Source organism: Dermacentor albipictus, chromosome 1 (genome assembly GCF_038994185.2).
Source record: "Dermacentor albipictus isolate Rhodes 1998 colony chromosome 1, USDA_Dalb.pri_finalv2, whole genome shotgun sequence".
Lineage (NCBI taxonomy): Eukaryota > Metazoa > Arthropoda > Arachnida > Ixodida > Ixodidae > Dermacentor > Dermacentor albipictus.
Window position 1 is genome coordinate 63,375,102 of NC_091821.1, and position 19,702 is coordinate 63,394,803.

Sequence of the window (19,702 nt, forward strand, 5' to 3'; positions counted from 1 at the left end):
GTTGTAATCGTACAGCCGGATCTGTGGACTCGCCTTTCCGCCATAAACTGCACGCCAAGGAACCGCCAGCCAAGAAGAAAGCAGACGCACCCGCGAAAGTCGAATATGTTGCGCAATACGAGCAATGCTGCTGCCAGCTGCAAGAAATATTATTTTGGTCTTGTCTCGATGTTAGGCTATGAAATATTGTGAACAAGAATAGAAACTAAAAAAAAAAAATCTGCAGCTCTGAACTCATCTGTTGCGACACCAGCAGATTTTTGGTCTGCGGGCAACCCCCCCCCCCCTTCGAAAAAAAAAGAAAAAAAAATTCGCGATGCACGTCATGTCGTCGCCATCCGCTACGGTAGTGCTTGACACGGCCTCCGAAATACATGGATCGCCGGCGCCAATCTCAGAGTCTGTAGTGCACAAAACGCCGCACAAATCGCCAAGCGCCAAAGCTTCGCGATTTGCGCGGACGTGAGAGCTCTATAACCAGTGGCGGTAGTGTGCAGCGTTTTGCTTTTCTTCGCCGTATGACGAAGGTGAAGCTGGGGATAAGGAAATGATGTGATGACGAACACAGTGGTGTATAAAAAAATAAAAAAAATACGCACAGCTGATCGAGCACTACCAGGTTTGAACTTGAGCGTCTGAATACTGTCACAGTAAAAAAAGGAGAGGAAAAAAAAAGGCTGAATCTTAATTTTAGCTTGCCACTTTAATGCCGTTCCCCCCAAACATGGCGTCATCCTGTTTCACAACTTTGCTTGTTACGCCAGAGCGTGCACTTTCGTATTGGGACAACTCATTTTGTCTTTTACTAGTCGAACTTTTTGGTGTAATCTGCCGACTTCCTTCTTCAGGATAAGTACGCTGGCTGTTCGGAACACCATACATTGACAAATATCTGGGGCACTTGAAATCCACGACACAGCCCTGACGGTCATAGCCTTCAAAACAATGCTTCGCCGTCGATTTTTAAAGACTCCGTCTACACGTGTCGAGTTAAGGCTTGGAAACAAACGACGAAAGTGTCGAAACCAGGACTGGTTGGTTGCATGACATGTATAACATATACACAGCGCTAAAGACGAACACTTTATGTCCAGCATGTCTCTTGCACGTTAAGTGTTCATTTTAATGCGACAGCGTTAAAGGGCAACGCCGGCGATTTTTCGATATCCACTGATCTTAATAATATTTTGAATATACATTCTCTTTTGCACTCTGATTATCTGTGCCAAACCATATGGTTGCAAGTCATTTAGTTTTCCTCAAAATGAATTTTAAAAATCATTTGCGTGTTCCCGACTCATGACTTTTTTACTGGCCACCCTGTGTTTGTAACGCCAGAGACTACACCCCCACTGTCACTGAAATCGTCGCCGAAATCGCCGCTGTCTAGTTGGGAAGATCTGTAAAAGCTCCCGTGTGGCCAAGAGGCATTATCAACTTCGCTTCTTTAGCGTTCGCACCACGTGTACTGCGCGTTTAATACGCATTTTGCGTGTTTACATTATGGTAACGTAGCATCTGACGTCATCGACTCATCGTGACGTCATAGGAACCAGCTACCCGTTTCGGTATCTCGTTTACTAGGTACTTAAAATTAATGATAAATTTCTAAGCTAATTGAACCAGCCTACCGGTGACAGGACTGTCAATGCCATTTGAAAATGACAATATCCTCATATGGTTAAAAAAAACGCCGGAGATGCCCTCTAAGGGCCCCTTGTCGCAGAAAATCCGGTGTCGGCGTCGGCGGCGCCATCCTTTAGAGAAAAATCATGCCGAACCACGTAGGCCCTCGGCATGGTGTACAGACGCCACTGAAGTAATTGAATTTTTTAAAGTAAAATGGTTCAGAAAATTCGTAAATTACGACTTACACACAGCCTACAGACATGATATAGCGTCGGACTGTAATTTGAATGTAGCAGAAAAGATAATTGTGTTAGGCGGAAACTCAAACACGAAGCCCTTTTCCAGCTGCCGTTTGAGGTCTGTCTTAGTAGGAGCGCCATCCAGATAGCGCTCGCCTCCAGACATCCGCGGCAGCGGCGGCGCTGGCAGTGGGTGGAGAAAAAAAGAACCAGAAAGCCCGCCTTCGGTCATAGCGTTCGCCGCCAACGTTTCGCGTGCCAAAACATCACGGTTGCATAAGCTACAGTTGCAGAGAAGCGTGAGAAGCAGTCAGCCGAGGCTTAAGCGTCCTCCAAGGCTTTCTTTAGGTTTTATTTTACATCGAATATTTGTAATAAATAGATGATTTGGAAAGATACTTTTATTCAGGAGCCCGTTAAGCAAAACCAGTTTACTTTCGTTATTTATTGGTGACCAATGCAGCCCAGATGAAGTGGTTCCTTGGCTAAAGTGGCACGAGAGGTCACCTGACTAAGTTAGTGAGTAAATGAATAAACTTTTATTGGGTCCAGTAAAACGCGATAAAACGCTCACCTGACTAAGCCAGTAGAGTCCCCACACACAAAACACAGCGACGTGAGTTATACCGACAGCATTGTTTCCATACATTAGTTTTTACAGCTCTGAATATGTAACGCAAGTCCTGAATCCATTGAGTTAGAGCTCTCGTAATTCCTCGATGAAGAACTACACACGTTAAATGAAGCTTTAGCTTGGGGGCTCCTATCTAAATACATGCGAACGGAAAAATTGTTTTTCGCGGCAACCACTGCAGCAAGTTTGATTAGACTCGTTCCATTTCAAAAAAAAAGTTGAAATCTAGCGACTATATACACACTATTTCTTTATTTAGGCTGTGAATATTTGCACGAAAATTCGTAAAAATTGCAAAGTTTCAGGAAACTCAAGTATCGAGTTTATAGCTATGTAACTCAGCAACCAAAAACGATAACACAATAATGTAAACTGCCAATGATAATGCACCTAAAACAAAAAGAAATGCTGTAATATACACAACTTTGAAATATTCCACTAATTTGTGAGTGGAACCTTTGAAAAACCCTCGTAAACATTGTAGCAATTGGACAGATGCTGTAAATTGATATGTCAAGCTTGTGCGCCTTAAATGCTATAACTGATGCAATTAGAGAACTGCGATATCTGCTTTCGGTGCAGAGTTACACATTTGTAAACTCCGCACTTGTTTTTTTTTAGCTTACCAGTATTTGCGAATTTTGCAAAAAATTCCAGGCCCTCAAATGAAGTTATGCTTCCTATAGAGTCACTAAAATTTCAAAGAATTGTTTGAATTTCATTAAAATTGTTCGAGCGGTTGTCGCATATTAGCATTCCCGCGTTTTACGTACATTTCAATACGGAAAGGGGAGTTGGTTCCGAGATAAAACTTCCTCTTGACATCCGGACCAAATCTTGCGCGCTTTCGTTTTTTCATCGTTCCACGGATGCAGTGCGCGCAACTCGCCACCGAAGGAGAACGTGCGTTAAACGCTGCCAGCGGCGCTGCTATGCGCGAGCGGCGGGGTTGTGTGCAGCAGCGCACGCCTCGGCTCCTCTCGTGGATGCAGGGTATCGGCGTGCGTCGCGTCAACCGCAGCCGCCCCGGGCACAAAGGACTTACGTGGACGATGCGCGCCGCCCTCTGTGCGGGAGGACTGTATACCGCCGACAACCGCGGCCAAGTTTGTTTCCCGCCGCGATCAACAGGAAGGCCAGCAAGCGAAAAAAGCGGGGCACGCACTGCGGTGGCTCGCGCAGCCTCATTTTCGTGCCGGGAGCGGCTAAATTGCTGTCACCCCAGCCTCGTGGATTGTACATTCACCGCGGGAAACCTTCGCGACCTAGAACGAAGAGGGTAATACCAGAGGGCTCGGGCAGGCGCCGTCTAATTGTAATGTCGGGGCCTCGGGACACAAAAGGAATCTCGCGGGAGAAGGCCGGAGAGTGGGAAAAAGAGGACAACAGGAGGCTGACCGCGAGGAAGGATTGCATAATCCTAAGCTAGACGCGTGCTCGGACCTGATGCGGGCGCGCCCGCTTCCTGGACAGACCTATGGGCGCCGAGGTGGGGCCACGGCCACGCGCGCTGAATGTACGAACGAACTGCAAAGCGTACTTGCCAATTCCTAGCAGTGGTGTTCACTGATTCAATACGTGTGCGAGCTATCTAATATTTATTTTATAAGTAGTCAGCAATTCCAAGAACGCGAATGCGTCGGTAATGCTAAATGATGACGCTTCTTTATTGCGCACCGAACTTAACAGTGTATTAAGTGGCTTTGCACGGATATATTTCGCTCATCATTCAGTTCTCGACGGCCCGATTCAACAACGCTGTTCATACGTAAAAATGTGCCTGCTACAGACCACTTCGTTTTTATCTCTGTCAGTTATAACAATCCGCGGGCTCCCATCACTCCGATTTTGTTACGCATGGTAGACTACGTGGCCTTCGTGCTCCCTTCCTGTTTCTTTAATGCAAGCCGATATATGTCAAACGTAAGGGAAACAGACTCAAACTTGGGAAGTGAAGAGGGCAATGTATTTCAGCAAAGAAAGTTACAGCTTTGAACAAAAGCTATGCGGGCACCTAAGGCATTCTTAAGATGTGTAAATGCGAGAACATATAACTTGTCACTGAGTTATGTCGCTACGTTTAGTGTTGCGGCGAAATGTCGCCGACTTTAGGGCTGCTGCGTTATGTTTCGGAGGTTAATGTTGCTGCTTATTAGGTCGCTACCTCGCAAGACGACAAGCCGGCCATATTGCGATCTCTCAGTTGAGTTTTATTTGGGGAGTTCTCATCACAGTAGAATTTCACGCACATTGCAGTGAGTGTTCTTTCTCGACGACACCACTTTTCAGTGCGACGGCACGACTTTGCGAGCTATATTACTTTTCCGAGTGGCACCGTGGGGCTGACACTTAATTTTTGATCGGGCTCGTAGCGAACACCGGAGCCACGTAGTATTGTCTTCGCGCGATGCGTACCTGATGCATCATATTCGTCGTCCTCGGCATCCGTGGGCTTCGGCGACGGCGTCTACGGAAGGGCCCCCGACAGCGCGACAGGCGGAGGAAGCAACTCCAGCTCGCCATGCTCGCTCCGCAGCCGCTCCCTCTGCCAACTAGTAAATCGCCCGTCAGGCAGTGCCCAACCACGTGATCGAAGATATCCAACACTGTCGTCTCTTGCAACGGCAGTCCAATGCAGTGGTGGCGCAGTGGTTAGAGCGCTCGGCTACGGTGGCGGGGAGGACAATTGAATCCTCACCGTCGCCAATTTTCCTTTTAGGTATACGTGAAGATGACGTAATATGTGTGCCGTTTTTCTGACGCTGCTGTCTGTTGACGGCGCGGTCGCACAATGAGCCAAGCAATGCTCTCGCCTTAAATGATGAACCAGGGACAGCGAGAGCTAACACTTTTACGCGCAGGATTCGCGGGTTTCGCGCAACATGAGTTGGGGAAAACACGCACAGTGGCTCGCAAACACTACGCTTCGAAGAAGCACGGTTTTTGAATGTTTTGCACGCGCGCTAAATCCTCTCCGCATTTCCTTCGTTCTTCTGACCCCCTCCCTCCCCGACTCCTAGGTGAGCTGGACCACTTCAGCACAACACCCGCGCCACATGTTCTTTGTACAACTAAGATAATCTATCTCCCTCTCGTGAGGCTGTGCTGCTTGCTCTTACGCAGCTTGTTGGAGCAGTAGTTTTTGGAAGGAAAGCTTTCTGAGTGGGAGGTACTTTCGTAAATACCTTAATGACGGCGTAAGGGCGCAAAAGGCAAGGGCTGAGTCGGATAAAGCAAGATTCGTGCGTGCGTGTGCCCGTGTGTGTGTTCTCGCTTATATTCTCTGCATTCTACTTCGATATATAAAGATCTTATTGCTTTATCTTTGGCGCGACGACACGATAATCGTTACCTGGAAGCGACTAAAACGCGGCCTGCAGTATCTCGTCGCAGGAAAGCCCGAAATTCAAGCAACACGTTCGATGCGAAATTGTGAGGCGTTATAATATTGCCAAGCAGACAGCTGCCAAATTGAGCAGTGGCTGGATGACGTTATAAATCTTCGTTTGACGAGAAACATGCACGTGCGTGGATGCTGCTGAACTCTTTCGTGACTGCATTGCTTTTTTTTCCTTTTTCATTATTTGACACCGTTTCCAGGGTGCAGACTGCTGACTGAACTAGCTATCCCCATTGGGTCCACGAGCGGCAGCACTGGTTGCGACACCGGGGAAACACTGGCTATTCTGATATGGCCACGTACTCAGATGTCGACGCTTCGGAGCTAGCGGTGAGATTATCACCATACAAGCGCGATAGGGCGGTTACTCCGACACTGAGTAGAAGCCATCAAAGATTATTTGTAGTTTTGTGGACACCTGCCGCTGCTAGAAATATCTTCCTCCATCCTTAGTGAAAATTGATTTACTTCAGCGAAAATTGGTCACCGTGGCAGCGTTCACGCCCTGTTCCTACCTGCTTCGTTTCACCGCGCCACGATATTTACCAAACCTTTCAAGAGTTATTTGCCGTTTCCGCCACTCACTAAACTTAATTGAAACATCTGCCTCACTACTACCTTACTTTCCGCGTATTTACTTTTTTTTTTCCTTCACACTTTACTGTCTTTTTGCCGGAAAGACGCATCTCGTGTAGTCGGACCACTAATAGAAAAAAAAAAAAGAGGAGGCCAAAGTAAAGAACACGGCCAGACGAATTCCCTCACCCCCTCCCCCTCCTTCATTTCTTACGCAAGTTGTTTTCTTGGTGTCTTTTTTGCAGACCAAGAACTGACGGCAACAACGTAACTTCCATTACCTCTTATTTCTCCATCGTCAACATTGACGAAAAGGTCCAGATTCTCAACAACTTTCTTTTCTTTCCTCACCTCGAAGCTAATGCCGAGCTTCGATCGATCTTGAGGTACGTTTGCAAAGCCGTGCTCTTTCAAGTCTTTGCAGCATTTTTTGGTTCATTGTATATATTTCTGGTTTGCCTTAGCACCCTGCTGCCTTACGAAGAATGTTGAGCTAGAGTCTTTCGAGTTTTCCTGCCAAATGGGGCATTAGATGGAGCGGCAGCTTTTGAGTTTACTCAGAATTTCAGCTGAGGCGTCTGAAAGGCGTTATTGCACATGAGCGGTTGAATATAGGCATCATTTTAACCACGATGGTGGGCGATAAATAGGGTGTCCCACGTAACTTGAGCCAAATATGAAAGGTATGCGAATGCCTAAGTTAATGAACTAAGAACTAAGGTAAAGTTGTTTGCGGCTGCTTGTAGATACTCAGACTATCTTTTTTGCATTCAGTCTAAACGTATAATTAGTCTTAATTAACTAATCAACTTCTCAAATATTATAATGGGATGAAAAGTGTCAGTGAGAAAATTGCAGAACAACAAGGAAAACTTTCGATACAGCTTTATGTTGCTCAATAGTTGTTACGTAAAAGTGTTTTTGCAAGCATGAGAGAAGCCCGCGAATGCATTTTATGTACCTCTAGCGGCCAGCCTCGCGGCAATTTTATATGGGGAGTTTTTCATGTTGCGCTACAATTTTTAGAGCGCAGCTCTTAGGCGCCCGTTCCTACATCGAGCTTCAACGTAGGCGTCCTTCGTAACCGAGCGAACGAGCACAGTGAAGGATGAAAGAGCTAAGGCGAAGCCCAGCGGGGGATGAAATACAGGGATAGCGAATAGAGCGCCAGGAGGAAAGTGGAGGAGGAGGGTGCAGCGGACTCATGATGCGGAAAGCGGAGGAGAATGGTAAGGCGAAAGCGTGAGTAGAAAAGCGTAGTGCCACGCAAGACGGGCTCTGCGACGACGATCGTTACGACATGGCGGCAGATTAGCGCGTGTCGTCTGTTCACTGATGACGCCGCCGATACCATATATATGGAAACAAAGCGCAGCATGAGCGGAGGTCTGTCTGCGGTGGTCGCTGTGAATTGCACCAACTCGTCATCCACGTACTGCCTCTCGCGATCTCCCGATTCTCGGGGCAGTCGCGCCACACTTGGCTCCGTTTGCAACGTGCCGCGCTAGACAGATTGTCCGCGCCAGTCAATACATCGTGAAATGAAAATACGCATAGAGCTGCGCTCAAACTTCGCATTAGGGAGTATCGCAGTTGTCGGTGTTTTTTTTTTTTTCATTGTCACTTTTAATCTAAGAGTGTAATTTGGCGGAATGCGAAAAAATAACTTGAGTATCTCCAAGCGACGGCAAAGAGCCTTACCTTGGTTCTCGCCAGCTACGTGGAATTTGCGTATTTTAAATGTTTGGCTGAACTTAGGCGGGACACCTGGTAGAACGCATCAGCCCACAATTTAGTGAAGCAGTCATGCAAAATTCTTAATAGTTTGTTAAGTCGCTAATTAGGGCGGCTAATCATGATTAAAACTTGTAGGTTTTACAGAGTCAAGTTAGAAGAGCCCTTGGATTTCGTTGAGACTTGATGTCACTAGGCAAAGCGCGCGCTTGATGCTTGTTAATCTGACGTATCGTTACAGATCGAAATTGAACGGAAAAAGAGCGCAAATTCCCAACTGAGAGAAGGTACTCCTCTCTGATGTATCGGTCGGCGGCACGCAGCCACCGTTACCTGGTATCCATATATTTTGATGTAAAGTGGTTACGAGAAACACATCTTGCAGTCGTTCAAACAGTGCGAGATTTGCAGTATATCGCGCGGTTGTTCCTGCTATGCTGGCGAGGCTTCGTTAAAAACTCACATTGCACTTTCTCATAGCGTCTCTTTTGGCGACTTTGCTGCGCTGGGCGCTAACCTCACAGCGTTGGTTAAGAGCATGTAAGCGTTTTACGTTCAGAAGTAATTAAGTTCACGACGCAATTTCCAGTGCACTAAATAATTAATAAGTCAATAATTAACTATCAATAATAATTAACAAGTCAATAATTTTCAGTATGCGTGTCGCTAAACCTGGACGATATTGTGGAAAGAACACTCACCGTGCGTACAAGTTTTCCATCTCCTAAATTGTACTTCTTGCCTCCTAAAGCTGTTCGTTATTAGAAATTAAAGGCTGGATCAGAAGAGCCATTGTCGTACAAATATTGTTGATTAAAGATTAGCATCAAGCATCCCGTCCCTAGCAATGTCAATGAAAGGAAGCATGCGCCTACACGAGGATACCACGAGGATTTTCGCTGTAAGATCTAATTGTAATTGGCCTGGGCTAATAATATAATTACTGTTTCTATTGGCTGGTATTTCTCTTTTTTTTTGACGAACTGATTTAGCGTAAGAATGGCTTCGCGTATAAGGAGCCATATGATTGTTAGGAGCCACAAGTAAGAATTCAGACATATTCACGCGCTGCCCACCATTGCCGCGATGCTTTACTTGCCACACTGGCGGCGCTCGCGGACGCAAGCGAAATATTTGCCGCTGTTCTTAGCGCGTAGCCGCATGCCCGAAGCAGTTATTCTCGTTATGAGACAGTATTTGCTGAGGCACAGTCGCTCGGCGCGAGAATGCATGCTGAAGTCAGTTATTCGCAAACATGTACTGCGTAATGCAAGACACATCTGGGGTTGTTCAATGTATTATGAGAACTTCTGGCAGCGCGCCACTTGAACGGGCAGGTTGGCAAAGGGTATACGTATTTTCAGTATTGTTGCGCTCCTAGGCCGCCCATCGTTGAGTTTCGAGCACGAATACAGACGACGACGACGACAACAACAACAACGACGACGACGACAACAACAACAACAACAACAACAACAACAACAACAACAACAACAACAACGACGACGACGACGACGACGACGACGACGACGACGACGACGACGACGACGACGGCGACGACGACGATGACGACAACGACGACGACGACAACAAAAGAAAAAACTGATTCCCAGTACAGAATGGCAACGCGCTTATGAAAATGCAAAAATGTTTCTGAAGCACAACCAGATCCGCTATATTGTTCATATTTAGACAAAATACGTCGATGAGGTATTTAAATAAACATTTCATTTCAGTTATTTAGATCAATATTTAGTGGTGCGGTGCATTTTGCGACGTGCACGTTTTCTGCGAGAGCAACATCGATGTAACAGTTCCTCTGTATAGCATAATTATATAGATCAAAGACTCTGTATAGCATAATTTACAATTTGGATTGACTATCCCTAGTGCAGTTCGTCTGAATTAAAATACGAGAATCAAGAGTGCACAACTTTAAAAACGAAATGACGCGAAATGTTTGACCTACACATAAAATAAATATTTGTTCGTACAGAATGTTCCAGTGATATATGAACAAGCAACGTGGTTAAGCTGAACTCTTGATCCCACAAATCATGCCGAACCGCAGTGCCGAAGGCTGCAAAGTCAAGCAGCTTACCTATGATTACAACACCTTCAGCAGGTTCGAAGGCTAACGGATTCCCATGGATTGCCATGGATTCTGCTGCACTACTACCGTCCGTGAAGCTGACAAACATCAGTGATGGTATATATATAGTTGTGCTTTACATCTTTGTGTGCTGCATTCGCTCTTTCCATCTTTTTCCTGCGTAATTTCTTCCTATCCTTTCCCGATTTCGGATAGAAGACAGGAAGTGATCGCATGCTTACCTTTCTCACCTAAGCTATGTATGCTGTTCGATGTCATATATGCAGATCGGTGCACACAAGCAGATAAATATTTACGATGCCCACCCTCCCCGCCTCAGTAAACGCTTCCGGAAGGTACATAACCCGCGTTTTTTTTTTCACAACGTGCTCGACCGCCCAGCGATCTGGCCCGGCAACCAAAACAACGCCACGCGCTGTAAAAACGCGTTCTTGTTTTCATACGGACTCAATGTCTGTACCAACGCTTGAAACTTGAACCCAGCCCTTTTAGCACGGAAGCAAATGTTTTGCCGACATGCAAGAGCTGAGGACTGCTTTCTTCAGTGAAGAAAGTGCCGTTAAAACCTAGAAACACGAATGACAAAGAAACAGAAAAAAAGAAGGAAACTAAAGCAAAGAGAGATGAGAGAGGAAAGCAAACAGAGAGAAGCCACAAGAGAAATGCAAACATGGAAGACCTCGGGCTCATCGCATACGGCGTCGAACGAGAATAAAAGCGGGCAAATGGCACACCCCTTCTTTAGAAAGAGCGCTGGAGTGTCGCCTGATGTGGTTCTGACACTGCAAGAAGAGGAGTTTTTTCTCTACACGTTCTTTGCAGAAATAACGGTGGCGGAAGGGCGCAGAGTAGAACCTTTATGCTCGCTTTTCCTCCAAGAAAATCGGCCGCTGTGCTTGCATGCAGGCGCTACTGCAATCACCGGTCCACATCGTTCGACGGCCCATGAGGCTACGAAGGCACTGTGGTGCTTCGTGAGGGCAACTTCGCTGCGTGAAAGTTGTTGCGCCCGCGCGCGCCCGCGAATGCAAAGCATCTTTCCTCAAATGTGAGGTAACACACGCATGACGGTTAGGTGCCATTTTGACAGTGGCCTGCCTATTGATTAAAAGTATAAAGCGTATGATTACTGTGCAGGACAAGTGCGCATAATTTCCGCACTTCTGCCGCAGTGCGCGACGCACCTACCTTTCTTTGGCCAGCACGCTACTATCCGAATAAAACGTACCCGGATGAAGCGAGTTATTTTCTATATCGAGAACGCGAAACTTACTGACCCATAAGCGCAAGCTCTTGGGCCAGTTGGTGCATGATGAACATGAAAGAGGGGGTACCAGCGAAACACAAAGGACGCGCACACAAGGAAAAGGTGTTAGACACGGACCAGCGTCTGTCCGTGTCTAACGCCTTTTCCTTGTGTGCGCGTCCTTTGTGTTTCGCTGGTACCCCCCGTTTTCAAGTTACTGACCCATACGCACGCAAAATAGGTTCCTCATAATGAACTGCATAATGGTTATATCAAACTCAGGGCGCCCGCTGCCCGCGCCATCAAATCCTTGAAAGTCGGGAGCTGCCTCTGTCGATGCTTGAGGGTGCACTTTCTGCGGTGGATGTGCGGCGCTGGTAATGGGTCGACACTATAAGGGAAGTCGTCCGGAGAAGGTCTGTAGAATCTCGAGCATCGGGGATACAATTCTCAGTGACGCTGAGAGACAGTTCAACGCACAGGCACGCTTTCTGCGTATACTCCGTAGTCCTAACTTCAAGAAATCGATTTCTTCCTTTTTTTTTCTTTTCCCCCTCTGAAGATAACAAATTCGCCTATATAACGAACACACCAGAACACTTCGTTTAAGTTCGTTACAGGCGAGTTTGGGCATATCGAATTGCCTGATATATCGAACTATCTTTACCGCGTAAGCCTGTTCGTTATAAGCTGGTCGCGCGACAAGGCAAGCTTGGTTTCACCGCGTTGGTGAAAGGCCGAAGCGAGGTGTGAAGGGCCAGACTAAATCATACTATTTCGATACCCTTTTTCCGGTGGACGCGAGTCCTCACCTGTCGGAAGGGGGTTGTAACTCGTAGGCGGGTGGCACCAGATTCTCGTTGAGCAGGTACCACTGGCCGAGCAGCGACACGTCCAGGTCCGCGTCCTGCGCAGCCTGGTGCAACGGCTCGAACACTGTGCGCTCGATGAGGTCGGGGAGCGCGAACGGCCGGTACTTGTTGCCCAACAGGCACTGCGATAGGGCAGAGAGGAAAAGGGGGCATTAAGCACCACTTCGCAAAATAGGGGCGGTCGAGGCGCTGCCATCGTCGCCCGCTTCATTCGCCTCCTGAAGCTACCCTTAACTCTGCAAAGCCCGGACATCATTCCACATGAAAGACAATTAAGCTTAACGCGATAAAATGCATTTGCAACTGAGATTGTGAAGTTTTACTGGCATAAATCACGATCTAATTATGAGCACACCGCAGTAGGGGACTCCGGATTAATTTCCATCACCCGGGATTGCGTAACGTGCACACAATGCGCGGTACACGAACCTTTTTGCATTTCGCCCCCATCGAAATCCGACAGCCGCGAACCCGCGACTTCGTGCTTAGCAGCGCAACGGCATGGCAACTAAGGCACCACCGGGCGTCAACTTTTATTTCTCGCCATAGAGAGCGTATTCAAAAAAAAAAAAACCCATGTATATATCTTCAGGTTAGAGCTAATTAGCATTACCTAATTGGCAATCGGTTTACTGAGCTGTGCACAACCGAAAATTCTCTCTAGCATGTCAGAAAAGTCCCCCTGGGCTTTGTGTTAAGTTTCCCTCGCTTAAATCAGCATTATGAGGTATCAAACGCAGCTTATCAAAATTGATGCGTTCGGCTTTGTGATGTTAAAGCAAGGACATTTCTCTTCAGCATTTCTACTGCGGAGTCGGCGCGCGGTGTGAGGGGGTCAATCATAAACGGCGTACTATCGCCTCGAATGAACACCCATCATTCTTCTTTCGACGCAACGAGCTATGGAAAGAGGAATGATGGGTGTAACGTTAAGGGAAAAGAAAAGAGCAGATTGGGTGAGGGAACAAACGCGAGTTAATGACATCTTAGTTGAAATCAAGAAAAAGAAATGGGCATGGGCAGGACATGTAATGAGGAGGGAAGATAACCGATGGTCATTAAGGGTTACGGAGTGGATCCCAAGGGAAGGGAAGCGTAGCAGTGGGCGGCAGAAAGTTAGGTGGGTAGATGAGATTAAGAAGTTTGCAGGGACAACATGGCCACAATTAGTACATGACCGGGGTAGTTGGAGAAGTATTGGAGAGGCCTTTGCCGTGCAATGGGCGTAACCAGGATGATGATGATGATGATGATGATGATGATGAATAAAAAATCTTGGGCCGTAAAAGTCAAATGTAAGTTTACTCTATTTAGCCCCCCCGCTTCCTTTTCCCTTTTATTTCAACTACCAGAGGTCCTGCGCCGGCCCGTTTGTAGTGCTCAGGTATTGTCAGGAAAACAAGCGCAAGAATCGGACGAGTACGGAACTTGAGGCCCGAACATGATACACAATGCGCTGTGCACTGTTTGCTCATGACTCGGCTCAAATCTCCATTTGCTTTATGCATGTTTCCACAATGAATGATGAACAAGTCGCATTGGCAAACGTCTTTGGTTCACTTTGCGACGTTTGCCGTCTTTCCGGAGAATATTTGTATTTGTCTCTTTGTGCCAGCAGAAAAAAAAAATGAAAAGATCACTAAATTGATGGTTCAGTGAAAACGGGGAATAAGGGCCAGGCCTTTTCGGAAGCCCAAGAGGTCATGTGGGTTACGGTCTTTCGTGCGGACTGAAGCAGTGCATTGTTTTTTTTTCTTTTTCATTGACATGAATAAATACCATGTCACCGAGAGATGATGCTGACTGTTCCTTTTCAAATGAGAAACGTCGATATGTATCACAAGTCGCACAACATCCGAAGGCAAACAGAACAGAAGAACAGAACGTAAGAAACGCCCAGAGCCCAAGATGTCACAATGGAGAACGAAGTGCAGTTTCTAATGCGGCAGCATTATAAGCGAACTTCACCAACTTTGAAGGTATCTAACAGAAAATATGGGCTGATCCCGCGACGACAGTGCAGTCTAACACGGTGTCTCAACGCGCTAGGTGTCACGAGGGAAGAATGCGAGGAACTGGCATGGGACGCACGTGCCAGACGTTTCAAAGAGCAACTGTGACACGAGAGAAGCATGCTTGCGAACGCGGCTTGATGGTTAGAGCATTGGGCTGCCACGCAATGGACCGGCCACGCATTTCAACATCGGACAAGCATAGGGAGATGTCATCCACTTTGAGTGTGTATAACAGAAAGCCCGAGCGTACGAAATCGCAAGTTTGTAAGAAATACGCGGTACAAAACGTCACTGTGATAAATGACAGTGTGCAAGGTCAGCCATGACGCACGCGCGCGCAGCTGTCGACATGTCACAATCTAAGGCGGCCGTCGCAAACTTCAAAAAGTAGCGATGCTAAGTTGTAGTTTTTTTGTTCCTAGTGAAATCTTTCATGAAGGCGCTATAACAATTTTTTGCGTAGGTTTTGTTGTTTACGGACATATTCTGTCGATATAGAAGAGCAGGAGCCCAAGAAGGCATACGACCTTTGTGAACAATTTCGAAGGCGCTTGAAGAGAGACATCTGTCGCCAGGTCCTCTTGAAAACCTCGATACTGCGAAACCAAGATTGGCGAGGAGCTCTCTGTTTTTCAAATTCCGGCGCCTGCGTGCATAAATGCTCTAAAGGGCCCCCATGCGGTTTTCCGATGACAGGTCCAATGACGCGCTCTCACCAGTTTTAAAAAAGAGAAGCGAGCTATTTGATGAGCATCACGCCATGAACACAATGTTATCGTACCAGGAAAGAGTGAAGAGTGTGCAGTAGATACGTTCATATATAAGCGCGTAACTGCTAACACTTTGCGTAAAGCAAACTACAGGTAATGTGTCAGGGCAAACATATCTTTGCAAGTACGGTGCATCCATATCTTTCTTAATATTAGCTATAAGAAATACACAAGTACATGCAGCTGCAAATATTATGTAACAGTTATCACTGACATTGAAGTGGCCCCTGTCACAGAAAAGCCCGTAGACACCCCAAAAGCTGTTACCTTGCTGCGTCAGTGCCACTTCAAAGAACTTGTTCATGTTCGAATACAGAAGAAAAGATGTCCGACTCTGTTTTCTCGGTGGAATGCGCATTCATTGCAAGGTCTAGGCAGGTATCCCGATATGATGATGGGCTTAATGACGAGGGAGAAAAATTGTCTCCACGATGTACTAACGGGCACTTAAATGCCTGGCGTGAAGATTACGTTACGATGCAGTTCTCGGGAATATCTCAGTTTGAAGTGCAGTTTACTGTGCCCGAATCGATAACACCCATACAAATAAAGAACGACTGTAGTGAATGAAAAACTGAGGTAATTAGTGATATGTACACGCGGCCAGAAAACAAAATAAGCTGCGGCTAAAGATGCGTCCAACCTAGCTTCTCAACGAAGTCAAGAGTTGAGCTAGTTAGTGCGAAACCAGCGTAAAAGACAGCGTACACAAGTAAGAAGACAACGAGATGAGGCTGGAACTAACATCTAAATATTTAATACGTGAAATTACAAACGCATAACATGAGGCAGTCATCCATCGCCTGCGCCCGATAACGTTCGCAATAACCAATTCTAGAAACCTAATATATAGAAACAAATCACTCGATAGGCTAACACCCATAAATCAAGAAACGTAATTCCTTGTCGCTGAGGCTTGCAGACATCACGCTCACGCACGATACACCCCTACCTACTGACGCAAAAAGCATCACCGCCTTTCTCTTTCAACGGTCCAAAAGCGTGGAACTTTCGAACGTCAGAGTGCCCTCGCGCTGCCTGACGTGCCTAGACAAGTGTCCACGTACTGGTGGTGGAAGAGTGGACTACTTTACGTTCCCTCAAGCGATCATTCATACATCGGCCAGTTCGGCCGATGTATCCCTCCCGCATGACAAAGGGACTAAATAAATCACCTCAGTCAAAAAGCGTGTTCGATAGTGCGGTTGATACCGCACGTGCTTCTTCTATGAATTTGTTGGCTGATGCGCCTGCACAAGTTAGCCAGCTTCCGAAGTACCGAGAAGACTACGGGAACATCAAGTCTGCTCGCCACTTTCTTAAGTTTGTGGGACAGCCTGTGTACCCGCCCTTACATTTTTCAATATTATCCCACAGGCATCGATCACACAGACTGTCAGCGCCTTATAACGACGAAAAGCGTCGACATCAGCAACAGAATGCGCAAGAACACAAGACACGGCCTGGCGCAAGCATCGCCTGCTACGCTGTTCGCATCAAGAGGACACACGCTCTGTCAGGGTTATCCGCAGAGTCCTGTTCGCGATAAGCCGGTGTGAGAGAAAGGGTAAATTGAGATGTTTCATCTGTATGCTTTCCATTTTGAATACAATGTCTTATTAGCTGACTTAACACACGGGTAGGGCGTATCTGGGATCCGGTTATTGTGGAACGACTTTCAAAAAAATTAAATAAACGGCCCTTTCGCGCCCCCAGAGTGTCGTAACGAGTCTATATATATATATATATATATATATATATATATATATATATATATATATATATATATATATATATATATATATATATATATATATTAGCATTGCAGAACACTCCTGTAAAGTGCGCACCACCGTAGATGCAGATATGTTAAGGCAAAGCCATCGCATGGCCCACTTTTGGAAAATGGAGCGAGTTCGCTTGGCCTAAGCAGGGCTCGCGGGAGGCAATGGTGTCTGGAAGGCGGCTTTGTCAGTCCAACAAGAAGCGAAAATTAGTAGCAGTGTAAGCAAAATTAACAGTACAGTTGTCATTAGCGCCAGTATTGTCGAAGATTAACCACGCTGCCCTATAGACTGCACAATCTCAGGCATCGGTCCCCCTGGCCTCTTGGTCAAAAAAAGAAAGGGCCAACCAAGTGTCGCAGCTAGTGAAGACAAGGTCGACGTAATTATCCGTGAAATACGATATGAATAAGATACAATATGAGTGTATAATGAACATTAAAGAGAGGCAGAATAGAAAGATATTATCAACATTTATTCATCGAATCATTTGAACAGACTTATACGTAAACCTTTTATTCCTTAGCTTCGACATTTAGTTGACCAATTGTTTTTTTTTTTTGCTTGACATAGCTGGAATCCGCATATGCACGAGAAAATAGAGTGGAACGTTGTGGGGTGTTTTGTTTGTCTTGGTTTTTGGACAGCAAGCAAAGCGGTTTATGTCGACCCCATTCCAAGCAACGCACCCCTGGAAAGCCGGACACCTGACCGGAGGGCTAGTACCCGTCTTATAAACCGATGGGTGTCCGGTGGTGGAGATCGAAACTCGCACTTCTCGTAGCGGTGCCTGGCGTCCTACACACTGGGCCACGGTTGTAGTAAAGGTGAAATCAATAAACACGTGCGAGTTATGGTCTTAAAAAAAAAAATTAAGCAGACTCAATTCCTGAATGCAAAGCACTGGCGGTTTGGTAGTTAATAGTTCTGATAAATCATATAACGGCTCCACAGCGAATGACGCAGAGTGCAGCGCATGCTGTTGTTCGTTATTGTTGTGATATCTGGTGGCCAAAGTTGGCATCGAAGTACAAATTAAGAGCGGCACATACCAAGTGGCACATACCAAGTGGCACATACCGACTGCTATCCCCCCCCCCCCCGAAAAAATAATGTAAAAGCTAGAAATGAAGCCCGAATCTTTTTCATGACATCAGCGTATTATACGAGAAGTCCGACTTAGCTAATTTTCACTTAGTAGGCGTTGTCGATCGCAACAAAGTGCGAGTTATACCCGTCGTATCCCTGCTTAACCTAAATCAACACAACCCCCGCGTGACCAATTCGAGCTCTTAAATGGGGATGTCGACTGCTTTTCCCAAATGGTTGCCGCTAAGCCTACGTGCTATGTGAGGCAATTGTACGTGTCACATTTCTTCTGCCCTACACACATTCTTCATCTGCTAGTTGCTCACGAGGGAGCCTCTGTACGGCGGCGGAGATGGCGGCAGCGGTGGCTGTTCGCAGTAGCGGTTTATCCTTGGTGGACTAGCATTTCTCGGCGCATGCGCTCTGCACAGCCGGTTCCGTGCTTGTTACGCCGGCGAATGTCAGTGCGCGGCAAACCGGGGAAGGCTGTGCGTCCTCGAGGGAAGTCTCAGAGAACGGGCGTTCCGCGCCAACTATACGCAGTTCATCTTAGAAAGCCCATGAAGCGCATCCAGAGCTACAGATGTGCTCAGGCACCGATAACTTTGAAGCCGAAGGTAGTTGCGCGTTCGAGTTGGACGGAATTTGCCGCAACCGCGCTTCTGCGTTAGCCAGCGTATATAGAGAACAGTGGAGCGACCGCGCGAGTAATGTTTCTGCTCTCTTAACGTCTACAAACAAGTGACATGCGATGAAGTGGCGAGCCACTACGCTAAGGACTCCCGGGAGACTCGCGCGGCTTCGTTCCTCCACGAACTGCTTTCAGGCGTCCAGCGTCAGGTCGAGGTGGGCGCGGATTCACCCGCCGCAGAGGAGCACCGCGCACATTCACTTCTCCGAGTGCACGATGCGTCCCGAGCGTGGCATGAACCACACTGCACGGGCTTCGCTGGACGCAGTTTAGTCGTCGGAATCGGAGGATCGATGGTGGCGTGGCTCGGGCGGTCTCAAATGGCCAAGTACGGAGCGAAGATCCCGTCATTCGGAACGAAGAATAGACCGAAATAGAGCTAGCCGCGGCTTTTGTGCTTTGATCGAGCGACCCAGTCGTATCGTGACTACGACGCTACGGTAGTACATGTAAACGGGCAAGAGGAATGGAATCGGGCTCAGAATTCGTGTTCGTACAGCAGTATTATATGACTATGCGGCAAGAATCTCTTTCGGCCGAAGAGAAGACCAACGCGCTCATTCAAGAAAAATCGTGCAGTTCACATTGCCTTCACATCAAAAGCAATACCTTGAGAAGTGAGATACGAAAGGCGGGAGGTTAACTGGAATAGATAAGACACGGCAAACAGCGGCCCAGCGTACCGCGAACTAAATTTTCGATTGTTTCTTTAAGAGCGCGAAGACCCGCCGCGGTGGCTTGGCGGCTGTGGTGCGGCGCTGCTAAACACGAGGTCGCGGGATCGAATCCCGGCCGCGGAAGCCGCATTTTGATGGGGGCGAAGTGAAAAAAACGACCACTACTCGTGCGTTAGAGGCACGTTAAGATCACCAGGTGGACAACATTACACCGGAGTCCCCTACTAGCGCGC

At 47.0% G+C, this 19,702-nt stretch overlaps 1 protein-coding gene across 3 annotated transcripts in view; it reads right to left on the reverse strand.

The window, feature by feature from the left end:
- The window catches only part of LOC135912490 (protein qui-1-like), a 725,699-nt gene that overhangs the window by 183,098 nt on the left and 522,899 nt on the right, over positions 1-19,702 (reverse strand). For all 3 annotated transcript variants that reach the window (XM_070521613.1, XM_065444934.1, XM_070521612.1), the window contains one exon: positions 12,384-12,565. In XM_070521613.1, coding sequence (XP_070377714.1) covers positions 12,384-12,565 — 182 coding nt within the window. The remainder of the gene's footprint in view (positions 1-12,383; positions 12,566-19,702) is intronic.